Source organism: Lissotriton vulgaris, chromosome 5 (genome assembly GCF_964263255.1).
Source record: "Lissotriton vulgaris chromosome 5, aLisVul1.2, whole genome shotgun sequence".
NCBI lineage: Eukaryota > Metazoa > Chordata > Amphibia > Caudata > Salamandridae > Lissotriton > Lissotriton vulgaris.
In genome coordinates, this window is record NC_141693.1 from 1,338,728,324 (window position 1) to 1,338,752,198 (window position 23,875).

The 23,875-nt window shown below is 46.6% G+C and overlaps 1 protein-coding gene across 1 annotated transcript in view; it reads left to right on the forward strand.

Moving 5' to 3' along the window:
• The window catches only part of MTCH1 (mitochondrial carrier 1), a 360,468-nt gene that overhangs the window by 307,070 nt on the left and 29,523 nt on the right, over positions 1-23,875 (forward strand). The window contains exon 11 of the mRNA XM_086923273.1: positions 14,048-14,123. Within this exon, the coding sequence (XP_086779399.1) occupies positions 14,048-14,123 (76 nt within the window). The remainder of the gene's footprint in view (positions 1-14,047; positions 14,124-23,875) is intronic.

A 23,875-nucleotide genomic window follows, 5' to 3' on the forward strand; every position in this document is an offset into this window, starting at 1 on the left:
AGCTCAGCTAAAGGAGGAAGGCCAACCCTATACTTTGGAAACACTGAGAGGTAAACACAACCTCCTGACAATAGAGCTCTACAACTTTCTAAAAATCAAGACAGTCCTATCAAAAGCCAAACTCTCACCAGACCCCACCTCAACCATGCAGTACATCAGTAATATCAGAAAAATAGGTCATCAGGTGTCACACATCTATAAACTACTCCGCCCAAATGCCACCAAACACAACGACAAAACAACTAACTACTGGGTAAAGCAGATTGAGACCCCACTCACCGAGCAGGAGCTAGCTCTACTTTCATCTTCGCCATCACGTAACAAAATTACACCAGCACTGTCACAAACAAATTTCAGGCTTCTCCACAAGACCTTCTGGACCCCGTCCGGTTGGCCTCACTAGGACTCAGAGATGACAACCTATGATGGAATTGCGCCAAGGAGAAAGGGGATCTAGCGCACCTTATATACTAAAGCCCCAAACTCAAACAGTTCTGGGAAGAAATCTCTGACTTCATAAAAAATGCACTGGGATGCACACTAACCCCAGTATTTTCCTCCCTCACCACAGCTTTCATAACTGCACATCTCCCCACACAACAAGACAGAGACTTCCTAGACCTCCTTCTGACCGCAGCCGTCAAACTGATCCTGGCCAACTGGAAGGATACCGCTAAGACAACATATAGATGTTGGTTTAACTGGGTGACATACCTCAGAGGAGCAGACAGTACTGCCCTCCAAAACTCACCCTGGAAACCACCATCGAGGGGGGATGTGGAAATCACTGGACATTTTCCTCGAACCATATGACACCCTGAACCCACCAGGGCTTCCCCTGGCCTAGCAGCACATCCACATGCTGACGCCAACCCAGATTAGGCTCAGAGTGAAGCATCACTTCTTGTACCTCATCTCTCTCTCTTCTTCTGTCTTCTTCCTACACTATCCTATCTCTAATTTACCCCTGATGGATAATACAGAGGGCTTCAAATGGACGAGCTCAAAACAGCAACATGCACTGTTTGTAACGCCAATTAAGCTTTCATGTAACTCTTGCAAAGCCATGTAACGTTCACCTGGAACTCTTAGTGACATGCGAATGTACCTGTTTTGTGGAAAAATAATAAAAAACACCTTGAAATAAAAAAAAGGTAATTAGCTTAGCTCGTTGCCTAGTTTTTGTTAAACATAATTTTATGTAATTGTGTGGTGAATGCTATTGTATGTATTTGTTGTATGCAGTAAAATACCTTAATAAACGTTGCTTTACCGGTGCTAAAAAAAAAAATCACAGCCAGAGAAAAATGAGTGAAGAAAGGGGAAGAGAGGAAAAGGAAACGGTGGGATATTTCTGATGTTCGTATAGCATCCTAAAACTCTGAATGGGAACAGAAGTGTGAGGGAATATAGGGAAGTGAAGAATGTTGTGACTTGTTGGGTGTTTCACTTTGATTGGGGGAGTCCATACTAATAAAATGTATTACCACCCAAAGGAACCTATTTAGCAACTTTAGAAGAACAAAGGATTAAGGAAAAAACAATAAGGTTCTAAACCCATGTCTTCCAGTTTGCATGCTGCTCCTTGATGGCAGTTCATAGCTCCCTGTGCTATATTACACGGATTGAAACTTATGGACTCCAAGTAACTAAAAGAAAAATCAGTAACCCACTGAGTGACCTACATACAAAACAAATCTGTGATCTCCATGTTACACACGCTTTGCTGCAGGAACTTTAACCCTCTGTGCTAATTCATCATGAGTCAAAACTGTGATTAGACAAAATATTCGAGTGTGCGATCAATTTACACAAGTCGGTATTGTTTATGTCGAGGGGCCAGGTCCCCCAACTTCCGGCTGAGCGCACCATAGCGGTGGCGGAGGAGGGGTTTCGGTATTGGGGGGTCTTTGTCACATCGGATCCGGCTCGTTTTTACAGCTTCAATCTGGCCCCTTCTTTGGCTAGGTTAAGAGCAGATGTGAAGCATTAGAGGTCTCTGCCTCTCACACGGTTGGGGCATGCTGCACTCTTTAAAATGTTGGCCCTCCTGCGTTTTCTTTACATACTCCATAATTGTCCACACAGGCTCCCAGACTCATATTTTAGAGCAGTCAAGGGTGAAATCCGTACGCTGTTGTGGGATGGGAAGGCCTCCAGGATTGCACTGAAGAAATTGACAAGAGGCTGGTACGATGGAAGCATAGCAGTCCCCGACCTGCAGCTTTAATATTGGGCGGCGCAATTGGTGACTATTAATCACTGGATATACCACCCCCCTGACGACCCAGCATATGCTCTTGATCGTTACCAAAGTGATCGCTTCGGTTATCTGGGTGCCTTGTACACCAGTGATAGGAAAAATAGGTGGATATTTTTTGGACTTACCCAACATACATTAGAAATATGGCTTCTAGTCAATTCTCATTTGGGGTGGGCCGGTGGCGTCCTCTCGCAGGTGACGCCGCTGTACTGCACTCAGAAGCTGGGCATGTTGTGCTGTCAGCCCGAGTTTGACAAATGGGACCTAATTGATATCTCCGCTGTGAAGGACCGGGTTAAATAGGGAGCTATACTTACATTTGGTGCCCTCCAGAGTCAATTCCATTTGGCCCAAGGAGAAATATACAGATATTTACAGATTAGACACGCCATACGGGCGGCTATTCCGTCCCTCAAGGATATACCAGAGTCGTCACCACTGGAGGACCGTTTACTAGATAGACCTCTTAGTTTAAAGGCAATATCTGTCATATATAAGAAGTTGAGTAATAACCTACCCAACACCTTTCCAAAGCTTTGGGAGCGGTGGCAAGACGACTTGGGTCCGATAAGCGATGAGGATTGGCACCTGGCCCTTATGTCCCCTCGAGAAGCAGCCATCACAATTAGATTCAAGCTGATACTGCTTAGGATACTCCACAGATCATACATGACAGGGACAGTATTGGCGAGAATAGGATCTAGGCCTGAAGATATCTGTCTGAGGGGTTGCGGGCAACAGGCCACACTTGATCATACTTTGTGGAGATGCCCAAAGATACGCGCCCTCTGGGAGAGAGCCTCGGATCACATGCAGGCTGCCTTGAAGAAGGAAATAGTGTTAAAGCCACAACTGGGACTGTTGAACATATGGGAGGCGACTGACCTCACGGAAGTTGAACAGAAATTCACAACACTGGGGTACACGTTAGTTAAACAGGAACTGGCGAGAGGTTGGGGGGGGAGCAAATCCACTGCTTGTTACCATGTGGGCCAATGAACTGGATAGATGCATGTTGGCAGAGACTGAGGTTTTTAAGGCTCGGGGTGACCCTGGAAATGGGTTAGGAAGTTGTTGCAATGGAATAAACATCGAGGGGATGCCTGTGTGTCACCTACTGTTGAAATGGAGATGCATAGACCTACACAACGGGAGAGCAATGCCTGATATGCAATGTGAATCAATGTCTGCTCAGGTAATATGTTGATTATCCTGATGATGTCGTCCAATTATGTATGTTTGGCTGTAATTAAAACCAATAAACACATATTAAAAAAAAAACTGTGATTAGACAAATCACAGATCTCTCCAAGTCCATTAACCATCAGAGCTCACACTCTTGTTGTCCTCTGAAAAATGCCGGGCACAGAAAGATATCTGCAGGTTGTTCTTATCTCGCCTAATTCTGTCACACAGATGATACCCCTTCAAGCTGTGTGCCCAGTGCGGCGGCACTGTCACACGGCCCTAAAGCCAGCATGTCTCTTTCCTCTAGGTGCGGCGTACTTCTTGTATGTTTATGTACAGTCCTTTAACTCCTCTCAATTCTTCCTTAATATGTTACATACCTGTTGAGTACCTGTCCTCTATTTGTGAGAGAATCATATGGTGTTCTTCCTGCCACTGCCACCTGTGCTTTACTTATTCTTTGTGTTAGGGAAAGCTACACAGTTACTGTCCGTCTTGTACCTTTGTTGTGTTGTGACACTTGGTATAAAACTTTCTGCTACACAGAAGACAAAACAGTTTATATTGCCAGTGCCCGTTTTAACAAAATATTTGAGCAGAGTTACTTTTGATTTTATGTGAGAAATAAGCAGATATTGAAATGGATTAGGTTACTTAAACAGTTTAAAGCATACCTGACAAGTGGCTCCATGCCCTGCATTTTAGTAAACATCACTTTGTATTCTGGGACTTTAAACCCATAAAGAAAGTGTTGAGCTCAAATTCAAGCCCCACAATGCAATATGCTGTTTACTGAAAAACGAGGAATGGCTGATATGTCCTAGAGCACTTGACAGATTATGAAAGGTCTTTCCTTATTTTCTGCCTTTTTCTTGAGGGTTAAACGGCCCAATGGGTGAGAGGGTGGGTATGGCCTTTCAGAAACAAATAGGAATAGCTCTCTGCTAATGGACTAACATAAACACTTTTTTGGGGGAAAAAATAGCATCTTAAAAAGATATTGTTTACCAAACCAATGCGAGCAGCAGAGAAATATGAAATGAAAACAGTATGCTGGCCCCCCTCTTTCAAAGCGTCTGCCTGTGGTCCTGCCTGAAATGGTGCAGCGCCTGCTGCAGGTGCTGCTCTGCGAGGGGCACCAGTACTAATAACCATTTATGGCGCCTCCTTTTTTGTACTCTGTCATTTCTCGTGAGGTTGAACTTTTTTCTCATATTCCTCTGTCTTTCCCTGAATCTTTCTTTTTTTAACGCTTCATGTATTCCTTTATTCAAAAGTTATAACACCAGTAATCATAGTGTATCAGCCAATCTTGACAACAAATGGGCCACAATACGTATTTTCTGTGAGTCAGTTACATCATTTACAATAGGTCAGCTATTGATACACATATAGTTTAGTAAATAGAGTTCTGGGGCCGTATTGCTGATGGTGCCCTGGGGTGCAACAGGTGTTTGCGCCTGTTTTGCGCTCCCCCGGGGCACTTTGGTATTATAGAAGGGGATACAGAAGCTTGTGCGTCCCCTTCTATAATACCAATAGCTCTGGCGCACTTAAAGCGCCAACGCCATCAACAGAAGGTGTTCCCTCATTCGCATAGGGGCGTGTCATATGCAAATGAGGGGATTCCTTTTAGTCTGCGCCTGTGTCGTATTACAGACGCGGGTGCAGAGTCAAAGAAGCCCTCAGGAGGCACACTGACAGTGCGCCATTTAAAAGGTGGCGCACTGTCAGTGCGCCTCCTGACAGCAGCCCTCTGCAGGGGCTAAAGGGGGTCCGCGGACCCTCCAGACATCCCCTATAGGCGGGTGCAGTTACTGACTGCCCCCGCCGGCAAGGAGATCTCTATTACCCTGTAAAAGTGCAGGCGGGTGCCGCCTGTACTGTGAAAAGACGGAGCGGCTGCTCCTTGTTTTCACATGAATGCGCTACCCCCAGGGCAGCGCGAATTTGAGGCTGCCCTGGCGGCAGCGCATACACCATAATGGGGCACAATATCACTGTTTGTGCCCGGCACATCTTTTGAAATGTGCTCCGGGCGCAAACAGTGAGAATGTGTAATACAGCCCCAGATGTTTTGTTTACATTTTCTTTCGTATATTTGTGTATGTGATAGTGGGTCAGCAAGAGATCTTGGCTGGAGAGTTATATCTCGGCTTCCAAGTAGAGTTTGTTCTTCAAGCAGGATTTAGGGGGTGGAAGGGCAACATATGTATCTAAGGTGTTGGTACAGTATACTAAGGGCTGGATCTAGAGTTTGGCGGACAGGTTACTCCTTCACAAAATGAGGGATTTTCTGTCCTTCTTATTACAAGTGCCATAGGATATAATGCACTTGTAGTAACTGGCAAGCCAAACTCTAAATCAGACCCTAAATCTGTTATCCAGTCATTTGGCTTGGGTAGCGGTCCTCTGCCCCAATGCACTGCAACCCTGTGTTTTGCTAGCAGCAGGACAAGGGCTATGAATTTTCACACACTGGCTTTGAAGTGCTGTAAGCAGGATGGGTCTATGGTTTGGTGAATTATTTCAGTGAAGATTGTGTCCCAGTATGTTTTAATGCTGCGACGGGGCCCATGCCAGGTGGATAAAGTCTGGTCTTTCATAATTACATCTGTTGCATTTCGCTGATTCTCTTAGGTCAGTTCTCTAGTTGAGCTTTGTCATAGTAGGATCTTTGAATTAATTTGACTTGTAAAAGTTTATGCCTGCTGATACAGGAGTTATGTCTGATTTGAGCTTGGAAGGACCATTGTTCATCAGTTAATGTCACACCTGTTATTGATGAGACTCCCATCTTGGCTTTGCCTTAGTATGAAACGGTGGGTTAGCACCTGTCATTGATCTGTACATCCGAGAGATTAAGGGGGTGCTTTATATGTGGGCGGTATGTATACTCTGTTGCAACGGTGACAGGGAATACATACCACCAACATAGAGGTCCGCCTGCCCGCATTTAAATGCAAGTGGGCATAAGTTTGGTCACGGCGGAGACAACTCTGTCTCCGCCGTTTCCAAACTTCTCCAACAGCCCGTGGAGTAAAGTCCATCTGAGCAATTCTACCTGTCCTACCTCCCAGTTTAGATGGGTGGACATGTAGTTTATTTTTACTATGTCTTACACCAAGTAAAACCTAGTGGTAAGGAACAGTGAAACTATTATGATGCTTCCCCCGCTATGGGTAAGACTCCCGTGGTGAGGGAAGCATTATATTTTTTCTGTAGAAAAAGGAAACAGGATTTTCTTTCTGTAAAGAAAAATAATTATTCTGTGCTATAGAGATATGCATTGCGAGTAACTGCTATGACTGTGGTTCCAGGCAATATTCTAATACATGACGGCCTGCTTGGTGGTCATTTATAAATTAGCCATGCAGCCTCTCCACCATGGGGAAAGAGTCATTTATACTGTCCCCATGGAGAAAAAGCGGGCCATCTGACAAGAAATAAATCATCCCCTAAGTGAGATGGGTGTGAGCCTCCCAGACTAATTCTTCCGTCTCCTTAGGGTCAGGCGTTTACTGGTAATTTGGAGCCTGAAGTATAGAAATGTATCTACAGCTGTCCTGGCTTTACAACTCTCCATCTATAAAAAGGCCCCCTATACGTTCAATGTGAGTGGAGTTCCCGTATTACAAAGGCCAGGGGCTCCATCACGAGTGCATAAAGAAGGAGAGATAAGGGGACTTAGTTTCCATTTAATATAGGGGGTCTGATAATGATCTGTTTAGACTGATACTGATTTTGGCTATGTGACTGGTATACAGGAGCGAGATCCATTAAACCTGTTTCACATTCTCATTAGAACTCTCATCACAAATCCCCTTTGCAGCGAGTTTTTTTACATGTCTAAAAATGCCACCATCACTTTTAGGTCTGGGTGCAGTAGGTTCATATGTTGTATATTGTAGACCTGCCGTGGACTTACCCGACCTGACTCTGCAGCACCAGTCCTGGCATCAACAGTAGATCAACAGGGAGTTTGGTTGGAATTTTAGTGCCTGTATTCAGAAGTGATAGTTGTCTGTATGAAGCTCGAGCCTCTTCAGGTTCATCAGGTTTGAAAATAGGGATTGTCACTTCCCTTTGCCAGGTTGTTTGCTTCTTCCAGCTTAGGTAGCATGTAAGATGATTATGTCGTTCTCCCAGGTTTATAAATGATCTGTTGTGTGCACTTTTTGATTGACCTTTCAGTAGGTTTTAACTATTATGGGCTGCATTAGAGGTTCTCTTACTATATCCTCTTATGAGGCCATCGTGAGTCTATCTAGGTAGTCAGTTATAACAGACTCAATAACAACTATCTGAGAGGTTCCTACTTTGTCGTAGTATTCTTTAAACCAGTTTAAAATGTGTGGAGTGTCATAGAGAATACATTTTTATAATTCTTCTACGTGGGCTATGTTGTTGGCTGCCCATTATGGGGGAATAAAGCTGGTTAATGTTTTGCCCCGACGCTTTCTTGCTTTCAAATATTTGTAATTGTCTTGCATTCCAACTATCAGCGTACCTTATTTTCCATTCCATTTGTAATTCATCTCTTACTTCCTCTCCCTTCATCTTCTGTCTTGGGGCTGTTTCCTCATGCTTCTCTTGATCTTCATGGGTTGAGCCTCTGTCCTAATACCTGTAGCATCCGCCTCAGCTCTGGAGCACGCTAATGACCACACGACACACAGAGCTCTACAATACGCATCTTTATTGTTCAGCATGAAATCGTTAACTGAAGGCACTGCATCATAGACTTTATTGACCACAACCAGACACACCCAAATGCCTCCCAACTGACTATGTAACTTTGTAAGAAGACCACCTGGAACCACAAGGCTCCTACTGCACATGATCAAACAACACTACATCTCCGCCTTTGTTCAATACAAATACAGAAACATATAAACATCAGAGTTTCTCAATGAGTCGTGGTGTTGATCCAACCAATCTTCCAGATCAATTCATACGAGGTGAAGGAGTTGCACTGCCATCTGGCATTAAAGATGTAGACTCAGGTGGAATTGTCTCACTCTTACTGCCTAGAGCCGATGAACATCGTGGCAGATGCTTGAAATGAGACGAGTCTCTTGTAATAGACTTTCCGAGATGTTGAGCAGTCACCATATGTCCTTTACTTGAAAAACTCTAAGTGGTTCAGCATCAAATGGAGCATCAGTCTTGCCCTTTACATTTTTATTTGACTAGGACATGGTCTCTTTCTTCAAAAACTGCATTCAAAGTATACCTGCGCTTATCTGCATAGATGTTCATCTTACTTTTGCAAGATGTTTCTGTTACACAAATCTCATCAGTGTCTATTACTCAGCTTGTGGTCCATTGTGGTAGCCTTGTCGCAATGGCTCTCCCGAACAGCAAGGTGGCAGGGTGTTTACTTGTAGTAGAATGGGGAGTTGACCGATAGGATCGATGGGCCTGACATAAGGTTGACTTAAGATAGATTCTTTCTAGCGCAACGTGCTGAACCACTTTCTTAAGGGTGCCCATACATCGTTCAACGCCATTTGCCTGTGGCCAGAGAAGCTTGCTTTTCTGATGCTTGACATTCAAACAACTAAGAAAGTCCATAAACTCTCTACTATTGAAGGGCTGGCCGTTATCAGATTTGAGGATGGAGGAAACACACCACGCTGCAAAAATATCCTCCAGCATCTTGATGACTTTAAAGGAAAATATGAGTACTTATCAATAACTACCATGATGCCCATTCTTTAACCTTTTCGATGCTCATGACGGCTCCCAGCCGTGTGCTGATGACGGCCGGGAGCCGTCATGACCACACCCGCGATTGGAATGTTCAGCACTGCGGCGGAATTTGCGCTGCAGTGATGAAGTTAAGGGTCCGAAGAAATCACCTGCAATTTTCTCTTACGCTCATTTAGGAAGGTCAGGCATATTTAGCAGATGCTGTGTTGTCATTAGAGATAAGCAGTTACACATGTGACAAGCTTTCAGTTCCTTCGCGACTCCCTTTTCAAGGCGAGGAAACCACACTCGGTCTCTTGGGACTCTCTTGGTGGCTGCAATTCCATGACGTCCTTTATGTGCCAGATCAATGATTTGTTGTCTTAAGCTCGCAGGTATGACAAACCTCGAACCTCTTAGTATAAAACCTTCTTGAGTGACAGAAAGATCTTAATGCACATTCTTGAATTTTGGATATTCAGAGTCATCTGTGAAAGGTCGAGTATGCTTTCTCCACGATTACGTTGCAGTGTTATCCTTGAGTGTGATCATGTCTCAGTCTGTGTTGGTAGCAGCAGTGATCTGCTCAATGGACAGAGCTGCAACTGTAGTAGACTTTACTATGAAATTGATATATGCTTCAGCCGCTTTAGACGTTGCACTGTGATGTTGTAACAGCAGTTGAGAGAAGTAATCTTCAGGGTTTTGATCCTTCCACGGCTTATGCACAATAGTGTAATGATACTCTTGCAATCTCAACTCCCACCTCTCGATGCAAGAGGACATCTGGGCTTTCAGATTTCCGAAAATGGTGAGCAGCGCCTAGTGGTGAGGGACAAGGGTGAAATTATTTCCATACAGAAACACAAGCAAATGTTTGCAAGCTGACACTATAGCCAGGCTTTCTTTTTATGGCTAAGAATATGCACTTTAAGTCTGAGATAGACTTCTGCTAGCATAGGCCACAATCGTGCCCGTCCCCACCGGGCTTGCATCTACTATGATCTCAGTGTGTAACTTTGGATCAAAATAGGCCATTTCAGTTGCATTTTCAATTTTGCGCGTGATTTTCTTGAAGCTTCTGTCACATTCAGAGGAATATTGGAAGGGAACATTCTTCTTTCCCAACTCTCTTAATGGGACACTCACAGTTTCAAAATCACAAATGTAACTGGAGTAATAGCTTGCAATGCCTAAGGAAGATCGCAGCACGGTCACATCTTGTGGGGGACAAGTGGATGGCAATGCTTGTACTTTTTTCAGGGCCAGGAGCAATTCTCCCTTCAGAGAAAATATGCCCAAAGAATTTTAGTTAGGTTTTGTGAAACTCACACTTTTCTGCATTTAAAGTGAGACCTGCATCAGCAAACAGACTATGTACTTTTATAAGAGCTTTGTCATGTTTTTTCGTGTGACCCCAAACACTAATATATCATCACTGTAGTTAAAAGCATGTTTGACAGGTTCAATTACTCGGCCATTGACAGTCTTTTGTATCTGAACAAGCCAACATGAGTTGAAAAAGTGGTAATGTTCCTATTGTTCTCTTCCAACTCGAGTTAATGGTATCCTTTGTTCAAGTCAAGATGGAGAAGACTTTGGCACCATATAGCAGTGTACTCCTGTCCGCTATGTGTCGACCCGTATGTCTTTCTCTCTTGATTTGCTTCGTGCATATCAACACAAATCACGCTGCACCTCTATTGTCCTTTTTTGGCACTTCCACAATGGGCGAAAACCTTGGTGTCGGACCAATAGAGCGCTCAAAGATATCATGCTTTAATAATGCTTCTAGTTCCTTCTCAACAGACTACTATAAATGAAAAGCAATCAGACGGCGTCGTTGAGCAACAGGAGGAATGTCCTCATTAATCTGTAGTTACACCTTCATTGTATTAAATTTCCCTGTTTCATGAAATAACGACTTGATTTGACCTATTATTTCAGAATGTGCATTGAGGTTGTAGTTGATGGATATCAGTCCCATGTCGGAAGTACCTTGGGAGACTTGAATTTGTGCTGTATTGTCGTTTCCTTATGCCTCATACTTGCTATGAATGACCCATGAGTTTGCAATGGCGTAGCAGCAGGCAATTTGTACACCTTTGTGTTTGATGGTGTTAGACGTGGTACAGGAGACAGTTTGTTTTATTTTTCTGCGGGCATGATATTGATTGATGCACCACTGTCTACAGTGAAAGTTGTAGGGGAACAATTCACTTTTATGGTGATCTGATGAGTTTTATCGCTTCACACTGCGATCTCTCTTCGACTTGTGTTCTTCTTTGCAAGCAGTGAATAAAGTGCATGTATTCCTGCAATCGACATCACCATTGCACACCCATCTTCTTCACTTTCACTCGATGACAATGCTGAAGGACATTTGGAAGATGAATTTGATGCTCATCTACTTCGTTTAGTCTCTACTTGCCTCAATTGGTGTTGCCGTTTGGCCTTGTGGGTGTGGCTAGAATGCTTAAGGAACTTTCTGTCTCCCATTTTTGCTTCTTGTTGTGACACTCTTAGTTTCGCTCTCAGTTTACAGACTGTTATGAAATGGTTTTCTCTCCTACAGCCTTTGCATATCTGTCTAGTGGCTGGACATTTACCTACATGTGGAAACGAGAATCCACATCGGAAACGCAAATTCTTTATCTTCCGAGACATAGTCTTCTGGGCCTCCACTTTGTGATTCTGTTTACTTTTCATGATCAACGTTGATTCATTCTGGGTTGTTCTTGCTTCCATATCAGCAGCCTGTGAAGCTGTATGTTCCTAAGCTCTTGCAGCCATGAGTACCTTTTCTAGACTGTCTCTCTCAGCATGCGTTGTCGGAACGAATTGGAGAGGCAACCATCAATGACTCTGAGATGCATGGCTTCTTCATCATTGAATTTACTGATCTTGCAGTGCTTGAAATAGGGTATCAAGTCTTTTCAAGTTTTCAGCCTTGCCTGGTTGAAAATGTATCTTTCTTAGTCAACATTCTGCATTGGATTGAACTTTGCTTCCAAATTTTCCTTGATACAATATTTCATCAGCTTGTGATATTTCCTTTATCACTTCTTTCTCTCCATCACCTGCAAGGTTCTTTAAGTATTTGATGATCTTTTTGTCATCTATTTCTTTTAGATCATCTATGAAGTCATCAAACGTTTTGATCCATGCAGTCCATCTGGCGCCATTAATCTTGTTTTCTGGCTGTGCCAAATAGTGGTGGTGGTTTCAGGAACGCAGCTGCTCCGTCTTTGGTGCTCTTTTCTGCAGCCGTTGGAGGACTTCAATTTCTTAAAGACCTTTTGAGTTGTACTGAGTGCTACCAGCTGCCTTTTTGATAGTTTCTGTAGAGACCAATTGCTTCATAAACACAACCCCTGTGTTTGTGCTTGAGTCGCTTCACTGGATTTTGAGGTTGTGAGGCGCTTTGTTTTCCGCCTGTGAGTAGACTTTTGTTTCTTGCACCTGATTGTCACTGCCTTTAGCTCTTCGTTGCACCTGCCCGTCTCTGCCTTTAGTACTTTTTTGCACCTGACTGGCTCTGCCTTTAGCGTTTCTTCATACCTGGTTGTCACTGCCTTCAGTGTTTCTGCAATGTATGCACGATGGCTCTGTGTTACACTATATCGCAGTATCTCTTTCCAGTATGTTTCTGGCAGGCTTTCTAGCTGTGCTACACTGTAGGGTCTTCACCTTCTTTCAGGGCCTTGAATGAGCAAGAGCCGCGCTTTGATTCCACTTTCGCCAACCGTAGCCTGCTTTTTTGTGCGCACATGACATGCCCAAACAGTTTAAGAGCTGCGCTTTGACTCCACTTTCGCCAACCGTAGCCTTCTTTTTTGTGTGCACATGACATGCCCAAACAGTTTGTTGGACCTTGCCAAACTCTTAGGGGGAGCAGTCTTATTTCTTTGGTGCACTAATCCCCTACTCATTGCTATTTGTAGACACTGCCCCAGCTCTGGAGCACGCTAATGACCATGCCACACATGGAGCTCTGTAATGCACGTCTTTATTCTTCGGCATGCAACTGTTAACTGAACGCATTGCGTTATAGACTTTGACCACACTCACACACACCCAAATGCCTCCCAACTGATTACTCAATATTGTACAGAGTCCGCCTAGGATCACAAGAGTCCTGCTGCACATGATCACACAACAATATAATACCACTCTTCACTTTTGATTCTCTGTAGCGCTAACTCCTTTTCCCGGTCCTTAACCCTTTCGATGCTCATGATGCACGGGTGAGCTGTGCTGATGACGAGCTGAGCTCGTCATGAAACAATGGGAAAGCAAAGGATCCAGCATGAGAGGGGAAAACGCCTAGCAGCCAAGGTGTTAATAACTTCTTCCATCTGTGGCCCACTTTCATTTGGCCTTCCCTGTCTTTTATCACATCTCTATCTTTCCCTGTACTAGTAGTCCTCCTAACTCTTCTCCCTCTTTCACTTTTTCTTCTCTTGCTTTTTTCTTTAATGGCTTTACCACTTCTATACTTTTATATGCTTTGTTTGCACCTGCCTCGATGGGATAGCTCAATGAGCTGAATCTATCCACTGGAACAAAAGGTTGCTCAGCATATCAAGAGTTTAGATCACAACAAGGCCAACTCAGCCTTCTACCCTCCTGAAGCTAAGTAACTTGAGTTCCATGAGAGTTTAATGGTTACAACTGTTATTCACAGCGCTTAGAAATGGCACAAGTGCACCATGAAGCTCTATATAAAAACAAAGTATTATTATTCTGCATCTTCCTTCTCGCTCTTGCATTTTCCCCGATTGTTGTGTTACCCAGCTACCTCCCCATCTCCCATGGTTACCCTACGTCTTTCATTTCTGTGCCATTGGTATCCTACCACTTGCTCCTTGCCTTGACCTTTATTTTGTTTTTGATGCGCAGGCTTGCTGCTGGTCTTCCTCCATTTTCTCCAGTTTATGCATCATGGACACGTTGTTGGAAACTTCTTTCTTCCCAGGTGAGCTGCTACGTATTCATTTTAGCATGGAATGTTTTAGCTTCGTACCAGATTTCTAACCCAGATCATTAAGGGCCATTAAATGGTACATCAATAACAAAAATTTAGTGCATAAACAATACCTTTGTTCAGGAGGGTAAATTGAGATGAGCCAGGAAGAAAATTGTTAAATATTTGTGCATTAAATGTAACTTGACCTGCACAAATGTGCAGCAACACCTACGTGACAAAAAATCTGCATCTATGCTTTACCAGATGATTAGGCACAAGACAAATTTGGTTATAGGTGGAAATATCCTATCAGTAGCCTTCTTTTTGGGAATGAGAATGACTTCTGCAACACATCTGTGCCCTTGAAGACGTTTAGTGCATGATAATGAACGTTTCTGTTGGGGGGCTCCTTTCCCCAGAGGGCACCACTCGATTTCCCCGCTAGGAGGCAGTGACACTGCAGTAGATTGGCCCGTCCAGCCCTTAAAAGGGCTCTAATCTTGTCACGTAGACGGTCCTCAGAATTGGTTTGCAGTTTAGTATGGTCCACCTCTAGATCTAACGAATGCCTGGATAGCCGTGAGGGCACAGGACATTCGAAGGATCAAGCGAGGGACAGTGGGGATGGGGGAGGGAAAGGAAGGGGACAGCGGGGAGGGAGATCTGAAAAACACAAAGAAACATACAATGGTAAATACACTAATGCTGTCTCTCTCTCTCTACATGAAGCAAAGACCTGTAGACTTATGGTATGAACCCCTAATTCTAGAAATACCTGTAAAGCAAAATACGACTTCTGGATGTAGGCAGTAGCGTTTGTCAGTGCTGCGGACAGTAATGGCGTATCACTGCATAAATACAAAATGAACACAACATATAGGTATAATCCATAAGATACATACAATAACTCTCCGCAAGTATTAAACCATAGAACGTACCCTGGTCTAGACACCTTTGCGAATCATAGGGGTAGAGTGTAGCCCTCTACCACTCATGGAAAACCCCTGTTAACAAAGGGAGCCAAAGACATAGGGTTAATACACCATTAAGCCAACACACACACATTACAGGCCTTTCTTTCCATTCAACATACGATTCATCCGAAGGTAGGATTGAAGGAACGCCATTTATCAATGTAGGAATGTATGGTACCGGAGTCCCCCGATACCAGAAAGATACTCAGACTGTTTCTGGTTGATTCACCAAACAGACTGATGTCTAGATCACATGAAACCTTCTATTTTCCTGATAACCTCTCAGGAGAAAACAGTGGCTAGAACAGTTATTCCTTTGGAGAACACAAAATCATTGGGGAATAACGTGGATCTCAAAACATCCACCCCTGTCGGCCGACAACACACGACCGAAATGACACCCAACCGGCAATACTGCCGATTTGTAGAAACGAAGATCAGCTCAAAGGCTGAGAGACTAGACTGGTGCAGAGCACCCTTACCGCCACCAAGAAGAAACCCACGAAGGCTGGAGACTCGGAGGGAACGAAAAGGAATCCCGGACACCGAGCCCGGACATGGTTTCCGCTTTTATGCGTCCTCTCGCGATGTCGAACGCGACTCGCGGAGGATCATGGGAGCCATAGTTCCGGCTCGGGTGATATCGGGAATTGTAGTTCCCGCTGCATTGCGATCGTGACACATCCTCCCACAGTGCAGAACGTTTCTTCTGTTGGGGGACTCAATTCCCAAGAGAGCACCACTCGATTTTCCCACCAGGAGGCAGTGAGGCTGCAGCAGATTGGCTCAGCCAGCCCTTAAAAGGGCTCTCATCCTCCCGCAGTGTGGGATGCTTCTTCTTTTGGGGACTCCATTCCCCAGAGGGCACCACTCGATTTTCCTGCTAGGAGGCGGTGAGGCTGCAGCAGATTGGCTCTGCCAGCCCTTAAAAGGGCTCTCATCCTCCCGCAGTGCGGGATACTTCTTCTTTTGAGGACTCCATTCCCCAGAGGGCACCATTCTGTTTTCCTGCTAGGAGGCGGTGAGACTGCAGTAGATTGGCTCAGCCAGCCCTTAAAAGGGCTTCTCATTCTCCGCAGTGTGGGATGCTTCTTCTGTTGAGGGACTCCATTCCCCAGAGGGCACCACTCGATTTACCCACCAGGAGGCGGTGAGACTGCAGCAGATTGGCTCTTCCAGCCCTTAAAGGGGCTCTCATCCTTCGCAGCATGGGCCGTTTCTTCTGTCTGTGGACTCCATTCCCCAAATGGGTCTTGTGAGTACAGCGGTCACTCTGGTCCTGGATGACGCCAGTGCAATTGGTGGTATGGAGTCCAATGCTGTAATCATTGCTTCAGGGGGGTCCACTTTAAACCTGCCTGTGGGATGATTGCCCACTGCATCCCAGCTCAGAGGCCAAGGGAGGACTCTTCACCTACCCCTGCCCCCCTGCACCCTCATGCTGCAAAGAGGAAGCGTAAATCACTGAGAACTGCTGAAACGCCGATCATTTCAGCTGGGTCTCCAGGTTCAAATGAGCGCAATTGCACCAGATTATCAGATTATCACACCTGGGCCCCTGCTTTGCAAAAATGTACGGATATTCTCAGGGAGCTGTTTACCCTTTTGAATTAAACGTTCGACAAGCTGGAGGTGGACATACAGAAACTCTTGATAATAAGTTGAAACCAACTGAATCTCACCACCAGTGAGTCACTGTCTTCAGTTCCTGTGACTACAAAGGCTAGTGTTGTGCCTGCTACCCTGACTAGGACCAATTTGCCTGATCTTCTGACTCTACAACCTGTGGGCCAGTTGGCTGTGGCCCACATCAGGCCAATCCCCCTATCATCCGGGCGGGCAGCTGTAGCTGGAACTCTGTGTCCTTATGCATCTCAAACTCCACCTCCAGTGAACCCCAAACTGTATCCCTGTTACCAGAGATTATTCTTTCCCCTGCATGCTGCCCCTATACTGTGGTTCTGATAGAGGTACCTTCACTACCCGATCCCAACCAGGATTCCGTCGGCCAGCTGTTCAACAAAGCAACCCATTGGCTGGTAAGTCACTCTAGATTTAATATCAAGGACTATAAGAACATCCTGATGGTTTGGCATATGACCTGGATTGGGCTGTCCCTGAAGGCGGTTTAAGTGGACTGTGAAATCATTAATTACAGGGGCCCTAATGGGCTCACATTGTGGACAAGGCTATTCATTTAGTGCCCCAGGCCCTTCGCCATCATCTTCTAAACCCCTTCAGCTCACGAGTTCCCTGGAAAATGATATATTGCTGATAGTGATATACACTGGGATGGCGATTATCGGATTGAATGTAAGAACGGTTTGTACCATTCTTGAATTTTGATGAATTGGACTGACTTCCTTTATCCACTAGGCGCCAGTATCTAAGACCTACCTCTGGGCATTCTGCTCAGACAAGTATAGGCTAACCCTTTAATATTGCTAGTAGTGCATCTCCTTTTGTTGCCCAGTCGAATGTAGTACCTACTACCCCAAAGAAACGTCCGGAGGTTTCACACATACATGTATCTTCATTGTATATCAATGCCCCCATTGAAGCTCAGTATATGCAGGTTTTCCCAACACTTGCCAATGTCCCCACTGCTGTGTCGATAGGAGGGGAAGTTCTGGATAAGTGGTGTGAAGCAGGAATGGCAAGCCCAAGGGGCTTCTTTTCACTTATTAGCTGGATTCTGGCTGGATTTAAAGATAAGGTAGTAAATCGGATTGGTTGTCTTTCATTGATAAATTCAATGTTGTTGTTATGCAAGAGACCTGGGCCGTCTCCCCATTTCGTATAAGGGATTTTCATGCTATTCAAGCCAGGGGCGTAGCTAGAGCTTGTGGCGCCTGGGGCTATCCTTCAGATTGCCGCCCCCCTCAGGGGTGCTGGGGAAAAAGTATGGCGAGCACTTGAAAGAGGTCCGTGAGACTCGCAATATCGCCGCTAATAGTTCTTCATCATACGCGCTGTCGGGCTCTCATCACACCATTGATCAGTGAAATCTCAGGCTGTGCAACTCCTTTAAACCTATCAGCCACTCATAGCTTTAGGCAGAGCAGCTCCTAAAACTGACTTTGCAATGAATCACTAATGGGCACTATAATCAGCTCCTTAAATTTCAAGGCAAAAGCATGGATCAATATCTTAATAATGCTCAAAGTGAGAACGAAAATATATACACCTTTCTCAATAATGGCCATAAAAAAACCCTAAAGATGATCCATGTCAGAAATGCAGTTCCTGTTTACAGCACAGAACACTGTGTCAACGACGCAGACGTTTACAGTTCATCTTTCATTACATGAGACTATTGTCTATTTTTCAATTTATGAGTTATATCGTTCCTAGACAACAAATGAACTTCTTTTCAAATAAGAAGGCATCCTGTACCTTTCTTCTGACTAATAGAATTGAGTCTACACACAATTATTATAAAATAAGATTGAAGTAGAACATAAATAAGTCCCACAGGACTATTGTTATGTTATGTTATGTTAATAACTTTTATTAGGCGCACAGCTGCCCCAGCAAAGGGGCGTCCTGGCGCCTGATCAAGTGCCACAACACAACAAATCGATGCTGGAAAAGAGAGGGAATCAGTCAGCAGTAGGGAACAGATACGTTTTTATGGCGCGTCTGAAAAGAGTCAGGCTGTTCAGGGCACGAATATGGACAGGGAGAGAGTTCCATATATTGATGGAATATAATACAATCACCCTGCTTCTAGTTGGCATATAAGGTTCTCCATGTCCTGTTCACACAGAAACAGAATAGGGGCACCTCTGGGGAGTATAAAGTTGTATACTGTTTATGGTGCATGTTTTACATGAGATCTCTCTCATTGTGTATATGTGGAAGAATACTACTGGATAAGCTCAGAGACACCCCTGCCTGCTATTGTACTGGGTGAAACATAGGGCAAACAGACTGGGGTCAGCACTAGGGAGTACTGTGTGTGCATGCTACTTATGGAGCATGTTCTACATGAGCTCTCTCAAAACAAGGGTCCCATTTAGTGTGTATGGAAAAATGCTACTGGCTAAGCTCTGAGTTTGTTTTTTTTTAAATTTTATTTTTGTTGGTGAGGATAATAAAGAGGCACAAATTATACAATTAACAAGTCAGTTGACACATACGGACCAGGTAGGCCAGGTCCAAAAAGGAGGTACACAGCCAGGTGTGGCCCACAACCCGGAGGCAGGGGGCGTCACGTTAAACCTGTGAAACAATTAAAGGAATTCGCTCTTGTGCTTCCAGAATCACATAGACAATATCAATATCTGCGCCAATTTTCATTTATGATGCAGTTCCAACCTAAACAACAACATAACAGTAACGAAGAACCCCATGAATGGCATTTGTAGCGCTGATACAATCACATAAGGAGATGTAGGCAAGGGCCCACTAAAACGCGGTCCTCATAGTATAATGTGGTCAAATGGTAGTCACAATGAAAGACAAATGTACGCAACAAGGAATATCGGCATGGCTCAGGGGACTGCTACACTACTTCACGACACCCCGCCCCAGATCCCTCCCCACCATCATCAGACTCCGAGGAAGCGGAGGAAAACAGCTCCGCGCCGGTAGCGTCAGAGTCATCTCCCTCCATCCCCTCGATACACATGGTTCTCCAAGCGAGTAAGTCATCCTGGAGTTTCCCATCCCTGCGTGTGCTCTGCATATGTGTCTCCTCTGCCAAGGCCCATTCCCTGGCGTCCCGCAACCAACTAGAGATTTCAGGCGCCCTCCGTCCCATCCAGGTAATGGCCACCCGCCTCCTCGCCAGAACCAACAGGAGTTGCAGTAGTTTGTAGGACAGAGCCCTCTTCCTGGGTTTGGGCACTAGCGCTAGTAAACAGTGAAGCGGTTCTAATTGGAGCGCAAGGTGTGTAATCCGGGTAATGTGTGCTACCACCTCCACCCAAAAGTCATGTACCAAGGGGCATTCCCAGGCCAGGTGAAGAAATCCCGCCCGTTCTGCACTACACCCGGGCAATTATGGCTCCTGTCCGAAGAGATACGGTGGAGGGAGGCAGGCGTCATATATGTGCGATGGAGAAAATTAAAATGTATCAATTTGAAACGCGCATTACAAGACACTTTACGAGTCAACAGCCCAATTCACTTCCTCTGGGCTGGATCCAATTCAATCCCTAGGTCCGCTTCCCAAGCCCTCCAAGCAGGCATCAATGGGGGAGTAGAGTCTCTGCGCATAGCTGAGTAAAGAAGGGAAATTAGTCTCCTACCTCTGCCACAGGACAAGATGATGTCCAGGGTATTAGTGAGCTCGGGCGCCTCTGGGAATTGGGGCCACGTCGTCCTGGCTACATCTCGGAGACATCCATAATGGAGGTACTGGCCCTCACGTAGTCCAAAGGAGTCCGCCGCTCTCTCAAAGGACACAAACGAGTCGTCCGGATTAAGATCCGCAAGAGTCTCGCAACCGCCTAGGCGCCACTCCCGGAAAGACATATTCGCCTCCATCGTGAGTATTGGGGCCAGGATCCAAAGGGAGAGCTCCCTATGAAATGGCGCACGTCGCAGAACGCGCTCAACGAACTGCTGCCAAATATGAGCCGTATGCCGAACGACATAGGGCAATGCGTTATCAGCGCCCCGACCCTGCATGAGAGCTTCCTGTAATTCCCTGTCCGAAGCCACTCCCGCCAACAATGCCAATTCCCAGTTCTCGTCGTCAGCAAACCACCTGGCCGCCGGGAGAAGTTGTGCAGCATAGTAGTATAAATCAAATCTCGGGCCTCGAGGCCTCCCGCATCCCAACACTGCGTCACTGTGCGCAACGCAACTCTGCTGAGTCCACCTGCCCAAAGCAGGGATGTAAGGAGCGAATTCAGTGTGCGGAACACCCGGAGGGGGCAATGGGCATAGGGTATTGTGCAGCACATACAGGACTCTAGGAAGCAACACCATCTTGGCAACTGCCAGACGGCCCATAAGGGAGAGAGGGAGCGTATTCCAGAATGCAACGGACTTACGGAGGGCCACAAGAATCCTGTCAATGTTATGGGTTAAGAGATCCTCATCGGAAGCGGCCACCTGAATACCCAGGTACCGGAACGCCAGACGTTCACACCGGAGGCCCAAACAGTAGGAATCCGCAGCCGGGGCGAGGTCACAAGGAGTTAGTGGGAACACCAGGGACTTATTACCATTCATGCGCAGTCCCGAGGCCGCACCAAAGCGGTCCAAGAGGCGCAACAGAGCGGGGAGGGCCTCCACCGGAGAAGTCAGGTAGAAAAGCGCATCGTCGGCGTAAAGGGAGATGACATTAGTAGCGTCTCCCACCGCAATACCCCAGTCATATAACTCCTTGCGGGCCGATATGGCCAGGGGCTCAATTGCGAGGGCAAATAGAAGGGGGGACAACGGGCAGCCCTGTCGGGTACCGCTCCCCAACGGCCACTCATCAGAACGGGCCGAACCCAGACGCACCCTGGCCCGGGGCGCTCTATATAAGACCCAGATCCAATCACGAAAGCAGGGACCAAATCCCATCATTAAGAGCACATGCATCAGGTAACCCCAATGCACTGTATCAAAGGCTGTAGCCAGGTCAACGGAGACCAGCACATGGGGAGTTTCTCGCCCCCGGACCTCGTGTAATACGTGGTCCAGGCGGCGCAAGTTCATCGCCGTATTCCGACCAGGGACAAAGCCACACTGGTCTGGATGGACGAGCTGGGCTACGTGTGGGGCAAGGCGATTGGCCAACAACTTGGTCAGGATTTTCGCGTCCGAGTTAATCAAGGTGATAGGACGGTAAGAAGCGGGGTCTGTATTGTTCCCACCCGGTTTCAAGATCATACAAACCTCACCTTGATTCAAGGTGGGTGGGAGGTTACCCGTGCGTAAGGCTTCATTGTAGACCTGTAAAAGGAGGGGGGCCAGGGTATGCCCGAACGTATGATAAAACTCTGCAGGGAATCCATCCCCGCCAGGGGTTTTGGCTCGTGGGAGTGCGGCAATCGCCGCAGTAATTTCACCGAGCGTTAGCTTGACATCAAGGTCTTTCACCGCCGCCTCTGGCAGGGTCGGCAAGCCGAGGTCTTCAAGGTATAAGTGATAGACCTCCTCAGATATAGACCGGTCAGCCTCATACACAACCCGCAGGTGGTCTCGCAGAACTGTGAGTACATCAGCTTCCGAATGGACCATATCGCCACTGGGCGCCCGCAGGGCCACTATACGCTCAGCCGTGAACTCCCAGCGAAGTATCCAGGCCAGCAAACGGCCAGACTTATCCCCCTCTCGATGCAGTCTCTGTCTATATTGGCCCAGCGTAAATCTATCGAGCCTCGTGAGAATATCGTGGCCGGCCCAATGGCCAGGCCCTCCACGAGTTGATCCGAGGTGTCCGGATCAGGGCGGGCCTGGACGCGCAAGAGCTCAGCCTCCGCAGTCTGCAAGTCCGATAGCAGTTGTTTCCTGACCCCGTACGTCAGGCCCATGCACGCTCCGCGGACGACCGCTTTCAGCGCCTCCCACTTAGCGGAGTAAGACAAATCACTCCCCGCCCAGTTAAGTTCCAGATAATCGGAGAGTGACGTTGCCACATGATCCCGGGCCACCTGGTCTTGGAGCAGGTCAGTCGGCAGTCTCCACGAGCGAGGACGCTCCGCCCGGTCAGGCCATTGCGCCACGCACGTGACCGGAGCATGATCCGATAGGTATCGGGCCTGGTGTGTAACCGTCAACGTGAGAGTGGAGGGGAGGTTGGCTGCCAACACTCTATCTAGCCTGCTGTGAGTGCCATGTGTCGGGGTATAACAAGTGTAAAGCTTCTGCGTGGGGTGACATGCACGCCAGACATCGACTGCCCCTATATTGTGCATCACGTCCTGCAAACACGCCGTCATACGGGGCTTAGTTCCCACCCGGGGTGGATGACGGTCCAGTTCATGATGTAGCACACAACTGAAATCCCCGTACCAGAGGAGGGGCGCGTCTAGGCTTGGAGCCACGAGATCCTGCATCCGGGAGAAAAATGTCGGGTCATCTACGTTCGGCGCGTACGTATTAAGGACCAGAAGGACCTTATCGTCCAATCTGAGCTTCGCCAATATGTACCTGCCTTCCACATCCGCATCAATATATTGGACAGCGCATGGACCCCCAGGGGCCACCCAGATTAGGACCCCCCTAGCATATGTAGAGTAGGAGGAATGGAATAGCTGGCCTCTCCATTTCTTGGCCAGCCGCTGCGCACCATCATCATCTAAGTGGGTCTCCTGCAAGCAAGCAACCGAAACCCCATGACGTTTGAGGAAGGTAAGGACCCTGTGTCTCTTAGTGCACGTACCCAGGCCACGCACATTCCGCGTCAAGAATTTAAACCCCATGACCACCCATCATGCCCAGCCGGGCAGCAGTGTAAACACAGCCTAGGCTGTCGCCAGTAGGCCCTTGCCACACAGAATTTCAAGAATGCATCGCACAAAGTAAGCGCCCCGCAAAGCAGAAGCAACATGCGCCAAATGCCAGTGTCATCATTGTCACAACTCGAGCCCCACCCCCCAACAACCCCAACATACGAAATTTTGACTTGAACCCCCTCAACCCCACCACCCACGAGCAATAGGATAGCAACAACCAAAAACGCCACCCCGCCCTTCCCCTGCCAGCGCCAGGACGTGCACAGCCACCCCATTCAACACTCTTCACTCACACTCACACACAACAGAACAACCCAACCCACCCCCCCTCCCAGCTCCTCGAAAGACCCAACGAATCCGGTATGCGAACACGGACATCTCTCCC